Genomic DNA, 22,353 nt, shown 5'->3' on the forward strand with positions numbered 1-22,353 from the left:
ATGTAACATCTACCTTGGAAAATAGTGGAACTCTTCCAAACAATAGTGAAGGTTATCTCCAGCTGGGAGGTGAAACCAATTCATTCAACAATGAGGTTCTAGCTTCAAAGTAACACGCTAAAAGTTGACTTATAACAAATGACAAACTACAGTAAAATGTTAACATAAAAAAGAGGTTAAATAAATTTGGTTTTTGTTTAACAGATGTAAGTAATACACTCTCAACAAAAATGAACAGAGACAACTAATCTTGACATTGAACTGCCATAAATCTCTGATGAATTTGAATAACTTTTTACAAATAACTTGTTGCTCATCCCCTTCTTTGCTTTGCTCTCTTCCATGTCTGATGACCCCTGTTCTTCCACTTCTCAACACCCCCTGGCTGACGCTTCTCCTTAATCTCATTGATCTTGCGTTTCCTATATAAATCAAACTTTTAGTTCAACTATTTTCAACTTGATAGGCATATGAAAAAAATATAACAGGGATTCATCTTTACAGTAGATTCAGCTTTACAGTTAACCAAGGGCTGTCAATTATTCGCAACAAATTTGACTCATGGTGACTTCAATAAGATTCAGGGACGAAACAAATTGTAATCGACGTAACTCGAAGGCAAATAAATTTCAACATAAGTAATAAAGTCAAAACCAAATAGGCAAAGAATTCATAGGTTAAATTGTATTGCAAATTAGTCTCACCTGTATTGTTTGAGAGTTTGATCAGAGAGTAGTTCATCAGCCAAGGTTGCCTTCCGCTCCTTCTTTGACAACCTACTAGAGAAGAACTCAGACATAGGTTCGATCACGGTGCCCATCTGAACAATATCGGCAACAAAGGATGTCAAACTAACACATACAGGAAAAGAAAAAAAAAACCCAGAAGAAATGAGTTGGGAGAATAACACTAGCCTGGAAATATTTGGGAAGACCTTTAGACTGGCCCCCCTTCTTAAAAAGTGTTGCTTTGGATCAATGACATTCCTCAACTGCAGCATAAATTATAGTGATTGAGGTACTGAAGAAAAGGATTCATATATGAAAGAAAATACAATATATAGCATATAACACTAACAAACTTCAATCTCTTAAGTACCAGAAATCAAAGTTTCATACAAACACTGGTTATAAGATAAACTTGAAAACAAAGGTGTGTATTCAAATGCATTCATGAAATTTCAATGAATAATAAAATCAAAATGAAAGATCAAAGAAAGAAATGAAATCAATATTTTGCATTAATACAAAGGTCTCAAGTAGTTGTATTTCAAGAAAAATTGGAACCTCTTCAGTGATTAGAAATTTTACATAAATTTCTAATGTGATAACTCAAAATAAACGCACAATATAAAAGAAGCAACTTTCAACTCAAAACCCTAGAAAAAAAAAAAATTGTACCTTGAGAATCTCAAGATCTTTCTTCAACTCCGGAGTAATAGTGGGCGCCGGCATATCAAACCTAAAAATTCAGAACGGATCAACACTCAAACCCTACAACAATCACTAGAACAACAAATCAAAAATACTGAATTTCGAGAAGATCATTAGCATACCAGCCCTGCCCAGTCGTATCCTTGATGCTTTTCCTCAAAATTTTGTTCATCTTTCTAGGATCACGAGGAGGGACAAAGAGACCATCCACTAGCTCCTTCTCCGGTTTATATATCAATTCGCTCTCTCTTGTCACCGAGGTCACCTTCTCCGGATTTGTCTTCGAGGAGGATGGTATCAGAGAGATTTTTGGAGCCCATAATGTCCCGATCTTCAGCTCCGGCATCTCGTCGGCGATGATCCAGCGTTTACTCGACGACGAAGAGGATACAAAAGCCCTAATCTTCACGATAAATTGTAGAAGTGTTTTACTTGCGACCCCCTGAAAAATAGAGAAATTATTTGGCACTCTCTTATATTTTTTGTAAAAATTATTTATCACCTTCATTTTTAAATTTTATTTTATTTATTACCAACGGAACAACTTTCTGATAATTTAAAGTTTTAAACCGGATTAAAATAATTTTTTATTCTTTTATTTCTATTAAATAGCTTATATAAATAAAAGAGTTTCAGATCATAATAAACTTAACATGGGGTTACTTGGAAAATATACATCAAAATATAAGTAACTCCTATCAAGGTTAAAATTCTAAATTTTCCTCTGTTTATTATTAAATAAAAATACTTTTTTTTTTAATTTTCTCATATAAATATGAGTAATGAGAAATAAAAAAACTTTATTTTATGTAATTTATTTTATAATGTTATTTTTACAACTCTCTGAGATTTTTTAAACAAAATATTGAGGTGATACGTCTGCAACAAAGCAAAACTAACCTATTTAGACACTCAAACAATTGGAACAATACGAAGACAATAAATATCACTAAAAAAAGATCACCAAAAACATTCAATAAAAATAGATTTACATCAGTTCTAAACCGAAAACCTGCAAACATGTTGAAGTACAATCAAATTTCACTATGGTCCATGAACCACCATGGAGTTACTTGATCAAATCATATATTAACTAAGAATCACACACCCTGCTCACTTGCAGGACCAACAAGAACTCCTTGAGCAGTACCTTCCTTCCGGCTGTTGTCATTCTTAGCTTCATTGTCGGATTTCCTAATCTTGATCTTGTGCTTCAGTTCAAACTCTGCAATCTCCTTCTTTTTCTTTTCTAATGCCTCATTAAGACGAGTGATCACCTCCTCCAGACCCTCTTTGTTGCGCTGGACTGCTGGCATGACTTCCTTGATTGTTCTTTCAACCAGAACACCACCGATCATTCTATAGCAGCGTCGGGAAGGATCAAGTGGTTGTATTGCTCCAAGCACGAGTGAGTGTTCACTGACTTCCATTTCTATCTCTGTGATCTTTGAGTAAAGCTGGTTCAGTTCAGATCGCAGGACACTGTACATGTTTGCAATTGCCTGCTCACTCATTGCTTCCCTATTGTCTTTGCCAGCTATATCGGCCATGGTCCTGAAATAAAGCAAAGAAAAACAAGGATAAATAAATCCAAAAACAAAGTGCTCACAATTCTTAAGCCACTTGTAAATGAGCTTGCATGAATAGCAAAAATCAGTTTCTGTCAGCTCCGGCAATTGCCAGGGTAGTAGAAATGAACTCTAGTTTGCAAACAAAGTAACTTTCTCACAGTTACAATATGACCGATATGAAAAGTTGAACTGGTGGATATGCACAGAAGCTTATGTCCAAAGGTATTGGCAAACTAAACACAAATGAAATTTGGGGGGATGAAACAGATGATGACCAGAAAGCATTTTTGGTATAAAATACCAGCCTAATATTATATACTGCATACTCTAGTTTTAGCCCATGAGCATAAGCTTTTGGTAATTTAACAAGTGAGATGTGATATAAATGAGATTTTTAACTGGTGGAGATGTACACAAGCTAAGGTCTGATACTATTGGGAAACAAAAAAGAGAGATTTTGGAGGGATGGAACAGATGGTAATGAACAAGCACTAATGGCATTAAAACACTAACCAAGGATTACACCACATACTCTAGTTTTAACTCATATGCTGTGAATTCAAATTATCTTGAGAAATTGGAAGGCCACAATCTTAAAAGAAAGAAACAACGACCTAAAGCAGAATCATTTGCATTTTGGAGTTATAGACTCATTACATGATCCAAAAAAATAGGCATGTAAGAAGACTCTCATTAATAACAATTCAAAGTGTGCTTTATTCTAGGGGATACAACTGGCACCATCTACCCCAATGGCCTGGAGAGCAACCTTAGAATTTTCATTGCTCATCAACAATAACCCAAAATAAGAGTTTCACTAGCAATATTGCAATAGAATTTTTAAAAAGCATTAACAAATTGGTACAATTGAATGAGTTCCATTATTAAAAGTATTATGTCTGTCTAATCCTGACCTACAATAGCTCATATTAACCATGTTGCAACAATCAAAACGCAGGATAATATTCAACAATAGCAAAAATTTTTTTGTAGTTCTAGTTGACAAATATGCATTCCGCAAAGCAGCAAGCATCTGTGCATCTGGTCACTCATACAATGGAGCTCATCTCATATAATAACCTTTTGTCAAATACCCACAGAATCTGATAAAGAATTGCCCTGTCAACTTCCTAGGAAAAAAACTCAAATAATCTTCAATCAAGGTAATGTAACAAGCAACAGTTTGCTGAATACCTTCAATGGCTAACTTTCTTCTGGACTCTTGTCTACACAATAACAAAAGCCTAGATCACAATCAGCAAATGGCATATCACAAGATACTGCATTTGTATTAAAAATCCACTTTGATGATCCAAGACATGAAACAAATAAGCTATATGAGCTAAGCATAAAACCAAATATGGCAAAGACCTCTCTAGCAGCGCAACATCTAACCCTAAAATAACAAGCAACCAAAAAGCAATGCCATTGCCAAACGCATCCTTAGAATGAACATCCTCCTGATCTAGTAGTCACTGACAAATCTGATACCAAAGGTTAATGGAAGACCTTTATATCATGCTAGTTGGATAGATCATCATCCTTTGGGACTGAAAATATAATTAAAACAGCTCCAAAAAATCACTAGGGTTTGAAAACAGAAAATCAAAATCACGGATTTTAATTCCAATATAACATCTTGCAATCAAAATCAAGAATTTCATCATGAAAATGAATCAATCTAACAGCTCTGAATCAAATATCAATCAAAAGAACAAAAATCTTGGGGCTAAATAAGAACGAAAAGATCGGCCTGACCTTGCCACGAGATTGAATCAAAGAGTGAACGAGAGTGATCAGAGAGCTCGCCGGAGAGCGAGAACGCCTTGAAGAGAAGAACAACGGAGGATTTGGATTTGAGAACTCGGGCACACGATTCCCTTCGTCACACCTCTCTGTCTTGTTCGGGTGAGGTTTATTAGGGTTTTCTTCACTTCTCCAAATATATTTTATTTTTCAGAAAAGCCCCTCCGATATATATATATATATATCTATAATATATTTTTTTTTAACAATTTAATCATTTTACCAATTCATAATGTTATCAATCATGGCCTTCACTCTGTTGGATGGAATGTTACTATACTTGATAAATCTGATGGGGGGCTGGGCCTCAGAAATCTTTAGGTTGGTGAATCACTCTTTAATGGCTAAAAATATCTTTGACATTCTCAACTCTGTTAATAAGTTGTGGGTTGACATTTTTAAGTTAAAGTATCATGGTTGGCATGCTTGGAATCCGGCTAATGTTTCTCAATCTTCCTGGTTTTATAAATCCATTTGCAACTCCGCCAACTTTATCAAACCTAACCTCAGAATTCTTTCTTGTAATCCCACATCTATTGATTTTTTGCATGATCCTTGTCTTCTTGATCTTCCTCTCTTTAAAAAACCAACCTTTTTGAACATGTCGGTTGACCTTGAGGCTTTGCTTGGATGAAGGTTTTGGGAGGATTTTATAAAAGTAAGGTAAGGTAAAGTAATGGGAGGTAAAAGGAGGTTTTCAAACCTTTTCTTGTTTGGGGCAAGGTAAGGTAAATGGATGGTTGTACATGTATATGTAGTTGTTTCTCATATGTTTTTCTTGTATGAGTATAGTTTATCATCATTCTTCTAGTATTCAGATCTTGATAATTTTGTAATGTTGATTCAATAATTTCTTTTAAACATCTAAAGTAGCTATTGAAATGCATCAAATGAGTGCATGTCAATCTTTCTATATTGCTCTGAACTGAAGCACTTTTTTGAGTAGGTTAATATGTAATTTTTATTTACATTTGTTTTCAAATAGTTTAATTATATATGTTTATGCTTGTTGTGAAGATTGCTCTATGTTCTTCCTCCATCTTTCATATTCTCTCATTCACTTGTCATCATTCTATGTAACCTTCCAGCAATATCATGCAACAATCAACACGTGAAGATGCTTTATAGATTTTTTTAAAAAAATGATATTTTGTACATTTAAAAATAAATATGAATTAGTTTTGTTTTGATAGATTCTTTAACCATAGATACTATAGAGTAATTGATGAACAATCTTCTTCCCCACAATGTTCTGATAAGCAAGCAAAATAAGAACAATGAATAACATAAATCAAAATAAAAACATCAAACAAATTAAAATGTTATACAAACACACAAATAAAAACAAGAACAATGAACAATCTAGTTCCATTTTAGCACCAAAGAAAACAAGCAACTCTATCTTTGCTCTCAAAAACTACCACCACCACCACCACCATTGAAGTTGATTAAAATCAACAATAAGCAAGCATACCTTCAAAAATGAGTAGAAGGCTGCGATGGGGCTGCGATGGGGCTACGATTAGGGTTCTGGTCGGGCTGCTGCAAGAGAGAGAACGAAGAGGGGGCCAAAGAAGAAAGATGAGCAAGTTTATATATGTTTATTCTTATGTTGGAATTGTTGTAAATGACCAAGGGCATTTTGGTCAAAAAAAATTAATTCCCATCCAAAACCTCCCCAACCCTTCAATTTGGAGGATTGGAAAATTGGGGTTAGATGGAGGTTTTAAAACCTCCATCTAACCCCCATAACCTTTACCTCCATCTTTAGTTCCTCCCCCAAGCAAGGTTCTTCCCAAAACCTTACTTTACATTACCTCCTAAAACCTTCAACCAAGCAAGGCCTGAGGATCTTCACTTCTCTGACCTCTGCACCACTAGTGGCCTTTGTTTTGAGTCTGTGGGCAACTTACTGGGTCATTCCATTGATTGGGACTGGATTGGTAAAATCACTATTGGCAGAGATAGCCCTAACCGCTGGGTTTGGGGCTCACTCACCTCTAAATCCTCCACTGCTTCTGCCGTTTATCATGACTCCAATTGTTTGCATAATTCTCCAAACCCTTGGCTTGGTTGGTCTGAAATTTGGAAACTTGATGTGCTTCCCCGTACGAAATCCTTCATTTGGAAATTGGCTCACGGAAAACTTGCTACTGGGGCTTTTCTTTATAGTCTCAATATTGGCCCTTTTATGTTATGTCCTTTTTGTGGTTTGGAGGAAGAATCGGCTGCTCACCTTCTTTGGTTGTGTAGCAAAATTTTTACTTGTTGGGCAAACCTATTTCTTCGTCTTGGTTTGAGTCCTCTTTCCCATCCCAACTTTGATTCTGGAGCTTGGCTTACGACTAACTATGGATCTCGTTTTTTCAATTCTAGGGTTAAAGCTCTTATTGCCACCCTGACTTGGCTCATCTAGAAGCAGCGCTGCAACCTGGTTTTTAGGAAAATCCCTACAAATTTTAGCTCCCTTGTCCCTCGAGCCTGGTCCCTTTGCACTGACATCTCTCAGAGCTCTCCTAGGGAGGTTTTTACTTCTTTGGACTCATCCCAATCTATCTCCATTTATTCGGACGCATCCTGGCTTCCTAGGGAGAACTCTGCTGGCCTCGGTTTTGTTATCATTGATAGCTCTAATTGCATTCTTCTTGCTGGTGCAATGGGCTTCTCCTCAGACTCCCCTATTATGGCTGAATTTGCTGCTGCCAACCTTGCTCTTTAGCTCTGTATTCAAAATCATTGGTACCCTTCTCGCCTTTGCTGCGACTGCCCTGGCATTGCTAGCCATGTGAAATTTTTCAACCCTTGTACTGCATGGCACTTTACTTCCGAGTATGAGAACTTGAAGAACAACCTGAAGCACTTCCCCAACCTTTTCATTGAGACCATCCCCAGGGCAGACAATATTATTGCGGATTCTCTTGCTGTTTTTGGCCGTTCTCACATACCTCTCTCTCTTTTCCATCATGGTCTGGATCGGTCCTGCTGGTTGGAGGACCTCCGTTCCAGAAGAAACCTTCACTTTTAGTTTCCTTTTCTGTTTTTTTTCTTGCTTTTTGTTAGCATCGGCTCTTTGTTCTAAAAAAATAAAAAATTACCAATTCATAATATATACTTAAACAGTAGGAAAGTTGGAAAGGTCAAATATATCCCATTAGAGTTTTTGACTTAAGCTTATTTTATTAGAGAACAAGCACAACTTAAGCTGTGATTCAACTTGATTAATAAATGAGGTAAGGTCAAATAAACTTTGGTTCATTCAATAAAGCTTACGCATAAATTAGGACTAAAGGTATATTAGTATGATTATACAAATCATAATTTTTTTAATGTTCAAATATATATTTTTTTAAAGACCCCCTTATCGTGTGGGATGCAATTTTTTTTTTTTAGCTGCAATCTTTATTTAACTATTTTTTTTAATTTAAATATATACAAGTAATTTTTTTATTAAAATAAAATATTAATAACCTAAATTATTCTTTAATTTTAAAAAATAAAACATTAATACCCTCAATCACTACTCATTTATTTATTTATTTTTAACTATTTAGTATTTAGTCAAGCGTCCATATCTAAACTGGTTAATATTCGAGTAGAGTTCAATCCAAAACCTGATCATTGTTACCGGTGTTGGAATCTTCGGATCCTAAACTAATAATATACAATGTTACATCTCTTGGTTTTTGGAATAAAAACAAAACCGTTTCTTTGACTTTCTTTCTGCAACATGTTGTGTTCAAGAAGATGAACAAAGGAGAAGATGCAGCTCACCAACAGAGTACTGCCGCAAATTATCGGAAGAAACTTCTCCATTACAAAGAACTTGATTCAAATTAAAAAAAAAATTATGAATTTTTTAAATATAAAAAATAAAATACAAAAAAAAAACCATGTATGATCTACTAGGTGCTGAAACTAACAGACACAACACGAAGTAGGAACCACTTGGGTGATTTGAGCACCTTAACATTTTTTACTCAAGTGATTGATGCTTATTTTTTACCTCATTTTTATTGTGATACATCTTCTATTTTACATTTACTCGAGATTGAGCGTTTTAACATCTTGCTTGATAAAAAATTAAAAGTGTAAAACTAGAAGTTGGTCCTAGCCCAAGAGTAGTTGGCTCTTCTCTCAACTCAGGCAGGCCTATGATTTCAGATGGTAATTTTCGCCGGTTTAATTGTTCGTTGCTTTTTCAGTTTTCTCTTTTCTTCCTCTTTTCTTGTTATGAGTGGCTCACTGCTCGTGAGAGACCTCAAGCTGTTCTTTATTTTTAGTTATATTTATTCTTTGTGAATTTGTCATGTTTCTTCTCTTTTATTAATAAAGCTGTGATTTATCCATTTTTTCTAAAAAAAAAACTAGTCATTGAAAAAGAATAACTTATAAATTAATAAGCGTCATTAGTGGATGATAAAATCATAGAATAGCACGTTTAAAATGTATGGGAGTTTTTGAAAAAAATAAATATATAAGAGTTAGTAAAGATAATTAATTAATAGCAAAGGGATCACAACGAAAGAATAAAACACTCTTTTTTTTAGTTATCAGATCTCCAAAATCCTTAAGAGTTGAGGATGAGTTTCAAAAGGCGGGATCTCCATGAGCCCCATAGTTCTTTTCAAAGAGTCAAGGGAGTAAAAAATCTAAAAGTCCTAAAAAAAGTAACTCCATGCGACCAATAAAATGGCACCGAAAGAAAAGATGATATGTTGATTAGATTTTCCGTTTTCGAATGGCAAAGCACACATGTAATAGTTGGCAACAGATTGCCACGTCTAATAAGTGAGCAACAATTAAACATAACTCAGGGTTTAGCCAATAAAAAAACCCATAAAAATAAAAAAAGAAAGGAGTTCAAGCCCACAAAAAGCAACTCGAGTTCAGCATCAGAGGCCATAATTATTTATCGCAACCTTACGAAATCCCAACGGGCTTCTCATCCACTTCGATTTGGTGGGCCCGGGAAGAGCTCTATATCATCTCTAACCGCCCTCTCTTCTCTATCTATCTATTCATCATCTCTTTCTCTTGGAGCTCATCGAAGAAGGAGAGCAATGGGGACGATCTCGTCCAAGAACCAGGATAGCTCCTCTAATGGCCTTAGGGACGCTGCTGGGGATGGAGTTTTCTACGTCTCGCTTAAGATGGAGAACCCCAAGATCGCCGGTGATCTCATCCCTCATGTTTTCGGCTCTCTTCCGATCATCGGTTCTTGGGATTCATCTAAAGCGGTGATTGATTGATATTTTCTCTTCTTTTCTTGTTTTTTGTTGTGTTTTTCTTTTGATTTTTTTGTTTGATTTGTTCTTTGATTTCTCTTCAGCTGTCGATGCAAAGGGAGTCCGCCTCGATGTGGGAGCTCAGCTTCATTGTGCCTCCGAATCATGGTAGTATTGCTTATTGAATTATTGAATTTATTTTTGTTTTCTTGGAATTGGGTTTGATTTTTTTTTTTTGGTTTGGATTGGAAGAAACCCTGGATTTCAAATTCTTGCTGAAGCCGAAGAGTAGTGGAGAGCCGTGCGTGGTGGAGGAGGGGCCGAATCGGTTGTTGACGGGAGGGTCTCTTGAGGGGGATGCTAGGAATGCGTTGTTTCGAACTGGTGGTGGGGATGATGAGGCTCTGGAGTATAAGGTTTTCATTAAGGCGGATATTGTTTCTCCCTTTGATCTTGCGGCGAGTTGGAGGGCTTATCAGGAGAACCTCAAGCCATCAACTGTGCGTGGGATCCCTGATGTCAGTATTAACTCTGCCCCAGAAACAGAATTTGAGGTCATAATTCTGTCATGCAATTCCATATTCTTTGTTTTGGTTCTTAGAGAAGGATAACCTTGAACTCAAGAAAAATACCATGTATAGATTTATGCATCTTTAAAGGACTGAATGTTGGAATGCAACAATGTTGCATTAATTGTTGAGATTTTTTTTTTGGCTGTTGGATTAGTTAAGTGGGTAATGTGCAGGAAGTAATTTCTTTATTTGCAAAGATGTCATGATATATGCTTGTGAGGGAAATAAATTGCTGAATCTCACATGCACTTGGTACATTTTTTTTTTTTTAAAATCTTTTTTGCATGTATTATGGAAAATAAACAATTATTCTGCTATAAAGCTATTTGCTTTTGCTTATTAAGTGGATCCTACATTCAGTGTATTCTATTCATCAATGATCTACATGGTGTCTAATAGTAGTTGGGCTTTTTGCAAATAATTGAATCATTTCCCTGCATAATGACATAATTAGACGAAATGATGTTTTGTTGCATAGTTTTTTTGTTGTAAATTTTTTTTTGATTGACCTGTTCTTTGTCCCATATTTTTGTGCTTTTTACAGGTTGGTTCCTTGGAACTTGACTTAGAACACTATGTTGTTCCAGCACCAGCTTCTGCCTGCTCTGGTGCTGTTTATGCTGCTAATTTGGCCGAGACTCCAAGATATCTGCGTTCTGGAATTTTCTCTAAAGGTGATGCTTCAAGCAGTTCTCATGGTTCAAGTAAAGGCAATGTTCTTTCTGCTGAACATGTTGCCTCTAGAAAGGTTTTCACTAACAACCCTTACTCTAATTGAAAGGACTTACACTATCTGGAGTTGAAGATTTTGCTCTCACAACAACTCTTTATGCTCAATAAAATATATTTATTGTTACGATTTTCTTTGAATGATCTTATTTCTAGTGTTTAGTTGGTTATTGATTCCTTAAATCATAGTATGTGCAAAGAGATGTTGAAAGGTTATTTTATTTTATTGTATTTTAATTAACTTATGATGCGGAATATTTAGATAAAAGTATTTATGAATTGCATGTTACTTTCAGCTACATTGAATAATAGTTCAATATTCTTGTTTGAAGAATTGCCTAACCTGGAAACCAATGGTTTCCATTTCAATGATATTCTATGGACTATGGTGTAGAGATTGGGTTTGACATTTGGACATCAGTGTATGTACCAGCACTCATAAAGGAGATTCCTAGTTCTGTAGGTAGTTGATGTAAGAATTTTAGTAGACCTTGGTGGGGAATCGGTTTTGTTGAATGAAGTTTAAACTCTGCCAAATTTCATTAAGTTAGCTGCAAGAAACTAGAGAATATGAAGAAAACTAACTTCCTTGTGCTTTACGATAATATTTCTTCACCTTCTCATTCACTTAGGATAATAGGAAAATGGTGAGGCACGAGGATTAGTTTGCATGTTTACTTGTTCATCATTTTATTCACTCATTATATAAAAATGGATTCTTTTGTTGGTATATAAATCAGGCATCAATATTTATACATTTTATCTTTCTGTTGAGTCGGTGTTTTTGTACTTCATCCGAAGCAGCGATTTTAACAACTATTTATTTTTAACAACTCACTTCACTAATAATAAAATTAGTATATTGTGATGACTAAAGTGCCAATTCGGAAATTTGGCTTTTATTGCAGGATATTGAGGTCATTGTCCCAGATCATTCTAAAATTTTTTCTTCTTCTGGAATGGTTGAATCCAAATCAGTCAGCACATTTTCACAATTACAGAAGCAAGATGGCCAAAGGGGCCTCTTTGTAGATAGAGGTGTGGGCTCTCCTAGGCTTGTTAAATCAGCTAGTGCAAGTGCATTCCCAAATGACCTAAAACTGGACACTGAAGAAAAGGTTAATTCAGAGCAGAAATTGTTTTACTATCCATATATATTTTCTTCAATAATTTTTGTCAGGAACTACTTCAGACCCCTTTTTGCATGTGATTAATTTTTGCTTGTATTGCCTGTGGCTTGAATTCCTCTTTCTGTTAGTTCATTCTTGCGGCATTACCTGAATATTTTTTGTATGACAAACACCTAACAAGCGCTATGCGAAGTGGCATTCAGCATGCTTACTGTGCCCTTTTATATGCAAACCTACGGGTCTGAAATTATTTCTGTGTTTCTATCTTGAGAAGCTATCCTTACCTTTAGGCCATTCAGCTGGATAGCTGTCAATCCTGTTTTTCGTAATTTTATTTTATTTTATTTTTTGCTTTGTCATTTTTTGTTTATTTGAGTAATGAAATTGTAAGTGGTTTTTCTTTTTATTTGATTTAATCATTTCCTATAAGGTTATAGTCAGCTGTGTTTTAATCACAATTTGACTGTTTCTTAAAACTGTTGAACTGATAGTTAAATTTGGGATTCAGTTTTCATTTGATGCTTTTATGTGATTGTTGTTTTGTAAATGGTCCTTATGTTCCCTTATTTTCTACTAATTGTTAGAAGGCTATGCCAGCAGCAGCTGGGGCTGTTCAAGCAGCTGCTATTGCTGATCGGATGCATGGACCAAAGGAAGACCGTAAATTGGCAATTGTGCTGGTAAATTATGATATGCAATATTTGTGGGGATCTTTTCTTAGTAACTTCTTTCCTTAAATGATGCTTACTATATGGTTTTGAAAAGTTAACTGCCTATAGATAGTTTCTGCGGTTATTCTGAGGTAGTTGCGATTTTTGGGGTTTGAACATTGGCATGTGGATAAATTTGAAGCTAAAATAGTCTAAATGTTATCAAGGAACCCACAAGTTTAATATGATTCCCTATAATTAACCTTTTAATGTTTGTAGGACTTACAGAATAGGTGTGTGTCCCCATCAACCTTATTTATATTTCATTTATTCTGAGTTTCTGATATGGATTTGATCCTCCTTTGATGGCAGGTTCCCATTTTACATCTTGTACTTTCTAACTTTCAATTATTTTGTGCTGATTGCTGATAATATTGACAGGCTGCAATAGAAAAACCATAATTATTATAGTTACGCTCACTCTTAATAATATTGGAAGAAACATATATGTTATGGTCTTTTTGATGCTGCAGTTTTCACTCTTTGTTGTCAAATAAAATGTCTATAGCTGTTTTAATCCTAATATTGTTGCCACTTTCCATAGCACTTAGACTGATATAACAAAATTAAGTGGTTTTCCATATGCATTTGCCGTAAAGGTTGGGTTGCCAGCTAGAGGCAAGACTTTCACTGCTGCCAAACTCACTAGATATCTCCGCTGGTTAGGTCATGAAACAAAACATTTCAATGTTGGCAAGGTAAAACTTTGACTGCCATGTGCTTGTTTTTTTTATATATATATATATATATATATATATTATTAGAGAGCTATAAAGGTATACTATTACTTAGTTCTGATATGAGATCATTTATTGTCTTTGTCTGGTGCATAAAATTGAATGGACAGTATCGTCGACTCAAGCATGGAACAAATCAGGTGCGATATTAATGTGTTTTGCATTTCCAGAATTAGCTCTTCACCATGCATAGCCATATATAGCTTGAGAAATTTAGTCAAATGTTATTCATTAAGGTGTTGTGACTCTGGTTTTATTATTTTTTTTTTCTTATTGAGGCAAGGCTTATTCTTCATTTTTAAATTTTTTCTTGTGTGACTAGCGGTGCACAAGTTATTAGTCATTATATTTTTGAGTTCTTAATGGTTTTTCTTTTTTAATTATGGGAAACCCAACATATATACACAATATTCAAATTACCTCAAGCTTGTAGAAGGATGCTCCTGAACTTGATTTTTCTCCTAGTGGTCAAGGTTTGGCTACTGGGGACATACTTTTTAATAACTTGGCTTTCCTTCTTGTGTATTTGTTTTTCAGCCCCAGGATTGCATCTAGCATCTATTACCATGTTATTGCTGTTCTATATTTTCTCTTCACCTTTTGCAATTTGATCCACAAATCTGTTGAAATACCATTCCTTTTACAATCAAAACATTTCCTGATGCAGTCAGCTGATTTTTTCCGGGCGGACAATCCAGAAGGTTTGGAGGCTCGCAATGAGGTGATTGCTAGATTGTCTGTTTTATGTCTGATTAATCTCTCATCTGAGGTTTGAAAAAAAAATGATAATCCATGCATTTTATAATGCCTTCTTAACATGCTCTGACCCCTGTACATTAAATTCATATTAGCTCTACACTATTGCCATTGTGTTTCTCAATATCTGCATCTGTGATGAAAATTACCTAGTTGTCATTTTAAGATCATTATGAAGATTTGGTAGATGGTGTTTCTCAAAATGCTTTTTTAAGTTTCTTCACACATTACTTAGAGCTCTATAAATATCTATCTTGACTTTATATGCCTTATCCATTGCATGACTTTAGGTTGCGGCTCTAGCGATGGATGATATGTTAAGTTGGATGCAAGAAGGGGGGCAGGTAACATTTTGAATATTTTACCTATAAATATGATTATTGAAAATTTGACTTATTGTGTTTGGCTTATAGGTTGGTATATTTGACGCAACTAACAGTTCAAAGACACGCGAAATATGCTCATGAAAATGGCTGAGGGAAATTGCAAGGTACTTAAACAACTAAATTCTTACTGTAAAAATCCATGCTAGCTAAACTTTGTCATATCTCCCTTATTTTTTAATGTTTAAAAGTTTGGCCAACAATTTTCACTGTCACTAAAAACTTCGATGGTTCTGCACTGCTGGATTGCTACATTTGAAATTTTGTCTAGGAAAATTGAATTTTTAACTGAGCTTATTTTTCTTCATCTATATTCACCCTTTTCTTTTTTGTGTTCCAGATTATATTTTTGGAAACAATTTGTAATGATGTAAGCATTATTGAAAGAAATATACGTCTGAAAATTCAACAAAGTCCTGATTATGCTGAACAGTGAGTTCTCTATGCTTCAGTTTTCGCTTCTTAACAAGAGAGTTTCTATTTTCTCAAGTCACACTGTCACAGTGAGTGATTAGTTGATCTCTACAGGCCTGATTTTGAAGCTGGGCTGGAGGACTTCAAAACACGCTTAGCCAATTATGAAAAGGTCCTTTGTTTTTGCTTAAATTTCATCAGAAGTTGTGAACATTTGGTGCTATCTTGTCACAACAAAATATGTTAACTTGTTAAACAGGCCTATGAATCGGTAGAAGAAGGTTCATACATCAAAATGATTGATATGGCCAGTGGACAAGGTGGGCAGATACAAGTAAGTTTAGTTTTCCTGTAATTGTCCTCTCTAATTTCTAGTTTGTTCAAAGCACATGGATTGAGCTAATTGTCTGCTCTTGACTCCAAGCACTTAAAATGTGAGCCATTTTTCTTCCTTCATTTCTTATTATTGAGTGGATTTTCTTGTGTGGTACAAACTATTCTGAGAGGATTGTTATGTGGTATCTTGATAAGTTTTGACAAGACAATTGACACGGGAGTCTTAAATGGTAATAATTTCCCTTGACATTTGGTTTGGCAATACCTATAATCACATTAATGTTTTCAGAATTGTTGCAAGTGTCCGACTATGATAGAACTGAACTGGTCAACCATTCTCATTGAAGTAAAAGATATTTGCCTGCAAGATTTCAAGGCTGAACTTCTATAAAGCTTGGGTTTTGTGCCTATGCTCGTTGGGTCTTGAGATTGACCTACATCCCCAATGAAAGGACTTGAATTGGATATTAATTTTCATATATGTTGCTTAAGAATGAGGTTATACTCAATTCAAGCACTGGAAGGGTTACAATTAATCTGAAATTGTAACGGATTCCTTTTATAGTGCAAATGTGCTGAAGACTCTGGTTGCTTATTCAACAACCACCATAACTAACCAGCCATTTCTGAACTTCGTTTGGCTTCTCTAATGATCCCTTATACAATTTAGCTGATTGAAGCATTGTACATGGCCTCTACAAGTCGAGTATTGTTTTCCTTCTTGGCAAATTTAGAAATCAGAGAGCTCTACCTTCCTCCGTTGGCTGAAGCTTATTGATTTTGGTTTTCTGGTAAGGTTTGTGGAAACTGCTGGATTACATTTCACATTCTGGCCCCTCATATATTCATGGATATCATTTTAGGTTGTTGTTGTGCAATTTTCTTAGATGAGTTGAAATATATATTACTTAACCTGCTTTAATTTAGCGAACTTTTGATGAGTATTCTTTGGAGATTGGTTATTTGAGTTACTACTCATCTTACAATTTAATAGAGTTGTTTGTCTTGATTACTATTATTTACAACTTCATCTCTTGAATTTAGTTCTATCTTTTGTTATTTATTTGAGGGATTTAATAAAATGCATTTCTGATTCAGGTGAATAATATTAGTGGATATCTTCCAGGCAGGATTGTCTTTTTCTTGGTAAGATCCCGAGAAATCTTTTTGAATTGTTCAAACTTTTTTCCTTGTCAAAACAAGCAATAAGAAATCATTTTCTTTTGCAGCATTCTGATAGCAATTTAAATGTAGCTAAATTTTGGGGTTGTTATGCGCTTCTAACTTGTGATCTTGCTTTTTTGTAAAGAACAATAATCATAGAAAATGGGTTGATCCTTTAGATATGTCTGTTGATTAGTGGCATTTGGCTTTCCATAAATGCTAACAACTCTAAGCTGTTGAGTATTTTTTGCTCCAAATTTCTTCAGTAAACCTATGCTAATTGCTATAATTCTTTTCTGCAGGTAAACACACATCTTACTCCACGTCCCATTTTGCTTACTCGTCATGGTGAGAGTCGAGATAATGTTAGAGGAAGAATTGGAGGTGACACAGCTCTGAGGTTGACTTTGTATTGAGCTATGCTTAATTAACTAATTTTCATTTTTAGCACAAAAAACATCAAATGAGATGCAAAAAGAATTCAATTGTTGCCTAGAAGGCCTTGATATGATTGTTTTTTCCCCAATAGTGAGGCTGGGGAAGTATATGCGAAGAAATTGGCCAACTTTGTGGAGAAGCGGCTGAAATTTGAGAAGACAGCTTCTGTAAGGGTTTATGTTGTCATATTTAGATAGTTATATATCTTTGTTGTTTGAAGTTTCCGTTGTGAGGAAGAAATAATTTTCTTCACTAGTATTATTCTTTAATAAGTGGAACTCTAAAGTTTACATAGGTAATTTTTAATTGGATTGCCTATTGAGTTCACTATGTATATTAGTACTTTTATTTGTACATAATGCTGGTCTCATAAATCATGAATAAGATTATCTCTTAGATTTCTTTCTAATCTGTTGCAAGCATAAATAGGTCAATTGACTTGAAGTTAGTCATGTATGTCCTACATTGACCAAACAGCTATTCCTTATCAGAAGCTAAGGATTACAACTGCATGGTTGATGGGGAGCATATACCTTAAATCAACTATTTACTAACATGTACTGTTCATGTGAACTTCTAATGACACGCTCTTTGAATTGCATGGTTAGATATGGACTAGCACTCTACAGAGAACAATATTGACTGCAAGCCCAATTGTTGGATTTCCAAAGGTTAGTGCTGTCAGTGAATTGCCTGAGAGTCTTTCTTTCTATTAGTACTGCTTTGGAATAAGGTAAATACTGCAACCTGTATATGCGACTTCAATAAATTTTGATGCCACTGTTTATGCTTGTAGATACAATGGCGTGCTCTGGAGGAGATAAATGCTGGAGTATGTGATGGGATGAGTTATGAGGAGATAAGGAAAAACATGCCTGAGGAATATGAGTATGCATTCTTGACGCTAGTGATCATTTTGACTGTTGGTCTTTCATTAAGCCCTAGTTTTGCATTGTCTTTTCCTTGCCTCAAGATCCATGTTTAATGTTGCAAATCATTTGATTCAATTAAGTCACCCTAGATATTTGTTAATTTTGATGGGCTAGATTTGTTCACAAAGTGTTATTGTGGTGCTATATTAAGTTCCAATTCCTGTAAGAAATTACTATGGCATCTGCTAGAGTTTCATCATTTTCCTATTTTCTTTTTCTTGCCTCAAGATCCATGTTTGATGTTGAAACTCATTTAATTCACCTAAAATGTTGCTAGATATGTTTTTTTAATAATTCCATTTGTGTTGGGGTTGCATAATATTATGGGCTAGATTTGTTCAGAAAGTGTTATTTCTGGTTTTGTATTGGGTTCCAATTCTCATAAGAAGTGGCTATATCATTTGTTAAAGTTAAATCACTGTTCCTAATTTCTGAACTCTTTGTGCTTTATTCTTGAAAAAGCTGAACCCATATAACTATTGTTTTGTTATTTATAGGAATTTGAATCTTATTTTGGCTAGTATGATTTTCCTCCTTCCCTAGGTAACCCCCCCTTTTTTTGGTTTTTTGGCACCCTAAATGTAGATCCAGAAAGAAGGACAAACTGCGGTATCGATATCCTCGTGGAGAATCATATCTTGATGTCATTCAGAGGTTAGTTGTAACTCGGATGTCATCAATTTCAATTGTTATTTTATTTTCTCTTCAGTAGCATTGTATTTGTTAATTTGATGCTTTTTTACAGAGTTAACAAGTAACTGTGGTGCCCTGTTATGTTCAGGTTAGAACCTGTAATTATTGAACTTGAAAGACAGCATGCACCAGTTGTTGTTATCTCCCACCAGGTTTTATATGAGATGAGCCTATTTTGCATTTGAATTCGTCTTTTATTGAATATGACCAGAGTCTAAATTTATTAATTTTGATGTAGGCTGTCTTGAGAGCACTGTATGCATATTTTGCTGACAGGCCTTTGATAGAAATACCACATATTGAGGTAAGCTGCAAGTGGTTAGAGATTATCCTCTGTGCTTGCGCTGCCCCATCCGTTTTCCGAATTCCGACTTCTTTACCAAAAATGGAAGAAAGAATGTTACTTTTTTTGCCATCCAGGTACCTCTTCACACTATAATTGAGATTCAAATGGGGGTTACTGGTGTCCAAGAGAAACGGTACAAACTCATGGATTAAGTTCATATCCATGCACATGATGGAAAGGAAGCATAAGCTGATGCCAATTTTCCCTTCAAGATCAAATCTGATGGAAATATCATTTATTTACCAGGTCAGGCTTGAAAGCAAGCCTCTCCAACCCTTTGTAATGACAACCATTATCTATATAAACTCGTAACTCTAGTCCCAGAGGCTACAACATCACTATAGTATAAATCATCAAGATCTACTCCATGCCTTGCAACTACTTATTTTTTTCTACATATCATTATGATTGTTGTACCAGTGAACACAAACAAGAAAAAAAGACATGAAGTTGGGGGAATCACATGCAAAAGTTGAAAGTGGCTCTGCACTATTTTTTATTTTTATTTTTATTGTTTGATCTTGTTTCCATTATGGATTCTCTTGCAGTTCATATGCTTGGCGAGGAGTAACTTTGTCTCATTTTGAAGAATGAAACTCAGAATCTTTGTCTTTGCTTTAGTTTAATTTGTGGAAAAGCATTTCACTGATGACTGCTGCTGATAAGTGATGTGCAGGAATTGCGTGGCATTTGAGGATCGACTTGATTTCAGCGTTGCATAAAGAACAATGACAAGTGGAGCCCCTTGCAGCTATCTCAAGGTACATTATTCCAGCTTTTCATGTAGAGGCCTGGTCGCACTCTAGTAGTACTCGCTCCCAGAAATTGCTGAAGACAGCCACACCTATGGTCTGTTGCCGTTTCTCTGGTGCAAATTCTACTGATTGACCTGCCATTTCCTTTACACCATTAACTGATTTCCGATCTGACAAACAAATTTTTTGAATGGCTTGTGCAGTCAGACAAATTTCCCTTGGACTGACCCAATCACAACACAGTGTTCATCAAGCAGCTAGCTTGTTATTGGTTTCAGTTCATCGTAAGGACCAAGTGTTGCTGCATTTGGAAGGTAAAACCTGATTTTCATTGTGACCTATAATTACTTAATGAACTATTTTTGTAAATTTCTGCCTATTGGCATGTTTTGTGTTTCTGTGTTTCTTCCATCACATTTGACTGATATGTGAGATTACTTGGATACAATCAGAGAGCTTCTGCATATTAGTTGATTTAAACTTGAGCTCTGGATCTTAAAGATGTGCACTGTGACTACGTAATCATACTTCCAAAACATAATATCCTTTGAAGTTTCATCCAGCATTTATCTATATAATCTGGGCTTTCCCTATCACCCACGAGTGCTTGCGGTAGTCTGCTCAAGCCATGGGGACCTCCCTTGTACTGACTCTTCTTCAAGATCTCCTGCATGCGGTAACAAGTATGTTTCTCTATCTTTGGGGCTCCAGCTTCTTGTTATTGATCCTATTTCTCCTTTACTGTTGCATAGCCTGCTTTATCATGATGAAGACCTTTCTATGCTCCATGCCTTTCTCATCAGGCAAGTTCACTGCCTGCCTAAGACACGCTGCTTGTTTCAGCTGGCCATGCCAGGCATGTCCAAGGTCTCACAATTTTGTGTGTGCTTCTGTTGCTGGTTGCATCAATTAAAGGCTTTATTTGTGCATATTGTGCCTTGTTCACCAAAGACCTGTATTTGTTGAAGGAAAATGGTGGAATTAGGTCAGAGCCTGAAATGCTAACATGAAGGGATGTTCTTTTTCCTTTTCTCTCAAAGATTTCCTTCTGAAAACCAAGTGCTGAGCTTGTACAGACCGACGTTTGGCTGGCTCATGTAAGACGGTGCGCTAGGTTCTGTTTCAGCCGTTCATGGAACTCTTAACTGTATTGTTATGTTCTCACTTTGAACCTGAAGACACATCAGGGTAGTTACTTTTATTTTAAATAAATAATGTATTCAAAAGGTTCTGGTATTTCTGTGTATTAATTTAGAGCAGCAACCCAGTATCAATTATAGCAAACCATGTTACGTGGTCTTCAATCGTGTTTTTATTTGTTTTTTATTTTTTCTTTTTGGTGAAACTAATATACATAATCTATTTCATAAACTTGAGCCAATGCCTTGGGAGGATCTCAAAATACCCAATTAGTTGATTCACAAGTATTTACTGTCATTTTCTATTACCTTTTTTTTTTTTTAAATCTAAGGTGATTGGTTGTTTTTTATTTCCTATTTTTATTTATTTATTTTGGTTTAATATGTACTTACTTGGTTCCTCCTCGGTGAATTTATTGGATGTGTATTAGCAAAATGTTTACCTATTTATGTAATATTTCTTTTTATCTTGTATAAAATTATGAACGATTATGGATATATAAGGAAGTTATTAATGTATACAATAAATAATTTCTAGAACGAGGAATTAATCACCGCAGAGATCTTTAACAACAAAGCAAACATTCATAATTGGCAAAAATTTAATCAATGAACCACCTTCTGGAAAAAAAGAAAGAAAACCATTTTATTTTAAATCGAGACTTCCAAGTTAGAACAAAACCTCTATCCTTTAGACACTCAATTCAGCAGAGTTATTCCAAGTTCTATAACCCCTCTCAAGAGTCTGTCAAGTAGCTTTCCATTGTTTTAATTATTTGCCAAAATTTCTTTATGCCAACCCCTTCAAGTCATTAGTTTTAATGTTCCCCATTGACTTGGGTCTTTGCAGAATGCTATTATGATTCCTTCACATCATCTCATCAAACGAGTGAAGCTCAAACTCGTGTGGATCTCCCTCGAGAGGCCGTGTCAAAGACGGTGAATTATGAGGCTCCACATAAGTTGATCCAACTTGACGTGTATGGTAAGTTAGAATTGGTCCACATAAATTGATTAGCTTGATGTTAATGGTCAATAAGAAAAGGACTCGTCAACGCATTTCATTGGTTGGCTTTATATATAT

The 22,353-nt window shown here is 35.2% G+C and overlaps 3 protein-coding genes across 4 annotated transcripts; 1 reads left to right on the forward strand and 2 right to left on the reverse strand.

Annotated features, from left to right (window-relative positions):
- Window positions 1-43: 43 nt before the first annotated feature.
- Window positions 44-1,848, reverse strand: LOC120265545 (rRNA-processing protein fcf2-like). The gene is given in 6 exon segments (XM_039273488.1): window positions 44-422; window positions 705-820; window positions 915-959; window positions 962-991; window positions 1,401-1,461; window positions 1,556-1,848. Coding segments are annotated over 6 exon segments (585 nt in total). The 5' UTR covers window positions 1,780-1,848; the 3' UTR covers window positions 44-313.
- Window positions 1,849-2,353: 505 nt separating this feature from the next.
- LOC120265546 (probable prefoldin subunit 2) lies at window positions 2,354-4,963 on the reverse strand. 2 transcript variants are annotated; one of them, XM_039273490.1, is made up of 3 exons: window positions 4,763-4,963; window positions 4,199-4,230; window positions 2,354-2,987 (listed from the first exon to the last, which is right to left on the reverse strand). In XM_039273490.1, exon 3 carries the CDS (start codon window positions 2,981-2,983, stop codon window positions 2,534-2,536), a length of 450 nt encoding a protein of 149 aa, XP_039129424.1. In that variant the 5' UTR covers window positions 2,984-2,987; window positions 4,199-4,230; window positions 4,763-4,963; the 3' UTR covers window positions 2,354-2,533. The 2 variants fall into 2 exon arrangements, with proteins under 2 accessions (XP_039129424.1, XP_039129423.1); XM_039273489.1 differs by lacking the exon at window positions 4,199-4,230 and having other exon boundaries at window positions 2,361-2,987; window positions 4,763-4,962.
- Window positions 4,964-9,798: 4,835 nt separating this feature from the next.
- On the forward strand, window positions 9,799-21,434 carry LOC120265544 (6-phosphofructo-2-kinase/fructose-2,6-bisphosphatase). The gene is given in 26 exon segments (XM_039273487.1): window positions 9,799-10,047; window positions 10,140-10,203; window positions 10,288-10,589; window positions 11,152-11,355; window positions 12,245-12,454; window positions 13,051-13,146; window positions 13,776-13,874; window positions 14,024-14,053; window positions 14,581-14,634; window positions 14,960-15,013; window positions 15,083-15,116; window positions 15,119-15,159; window positions 15,393-15,484; window positions 15,581-15,638; window positions 15,726-15,800; window positions 16,901-16,948; window positions 17,269-17,366; window positions 17,496-17,571; window positions 18,013-18,075; window positions 18,201-18,292; window positions 18,922-18,990; window positions 19,118-19,181; window positions 19,268-19,333; window positions 19,450-20,243; window positions 20,334-20,813; window positions 20,883-21,434. Coding segments are annotated over 24 exon segments (2,244 nt in total). The 5' UTR covers window positions 9,799-9,870; the 3' UTR covers window positions 19,528-20,243; window positions 20,334-20,813; window positions 20,883-21,434.
- Window positions 21,435-22,353: the final 919 nt, after the last annotated feature.

This window comes from Dioscorea cayenensis, chromosome 7 (genome assembly GCF_009730915.1).
Source record: "Dioscorea cayenensis subsp. rotundata cultivar TDr96_F1 chromosome 7, TDr96_F1_v2_PseudoChromosome.rev07_lg8_w22 25.fasta, whole genome shotgun sequence".
Classification (NCBI taxonomy): Eukaryota; Viridiplantae; Streptophyta; class Magnoliopsida; order Dioscoreales; family Dioscoreaceae; genus Dioscorea; species Dioscorea cayenensis.

Excerpts from the sequence above, each read along its gene's own strand:
- LOC120265546 (XM_039273490.1), bottom strand. The coding sequence starts at position 2,983 with ATGGCCGATATAGCTGGCAAAGACAATAGGGAAGCAATGAGTGAGCAG.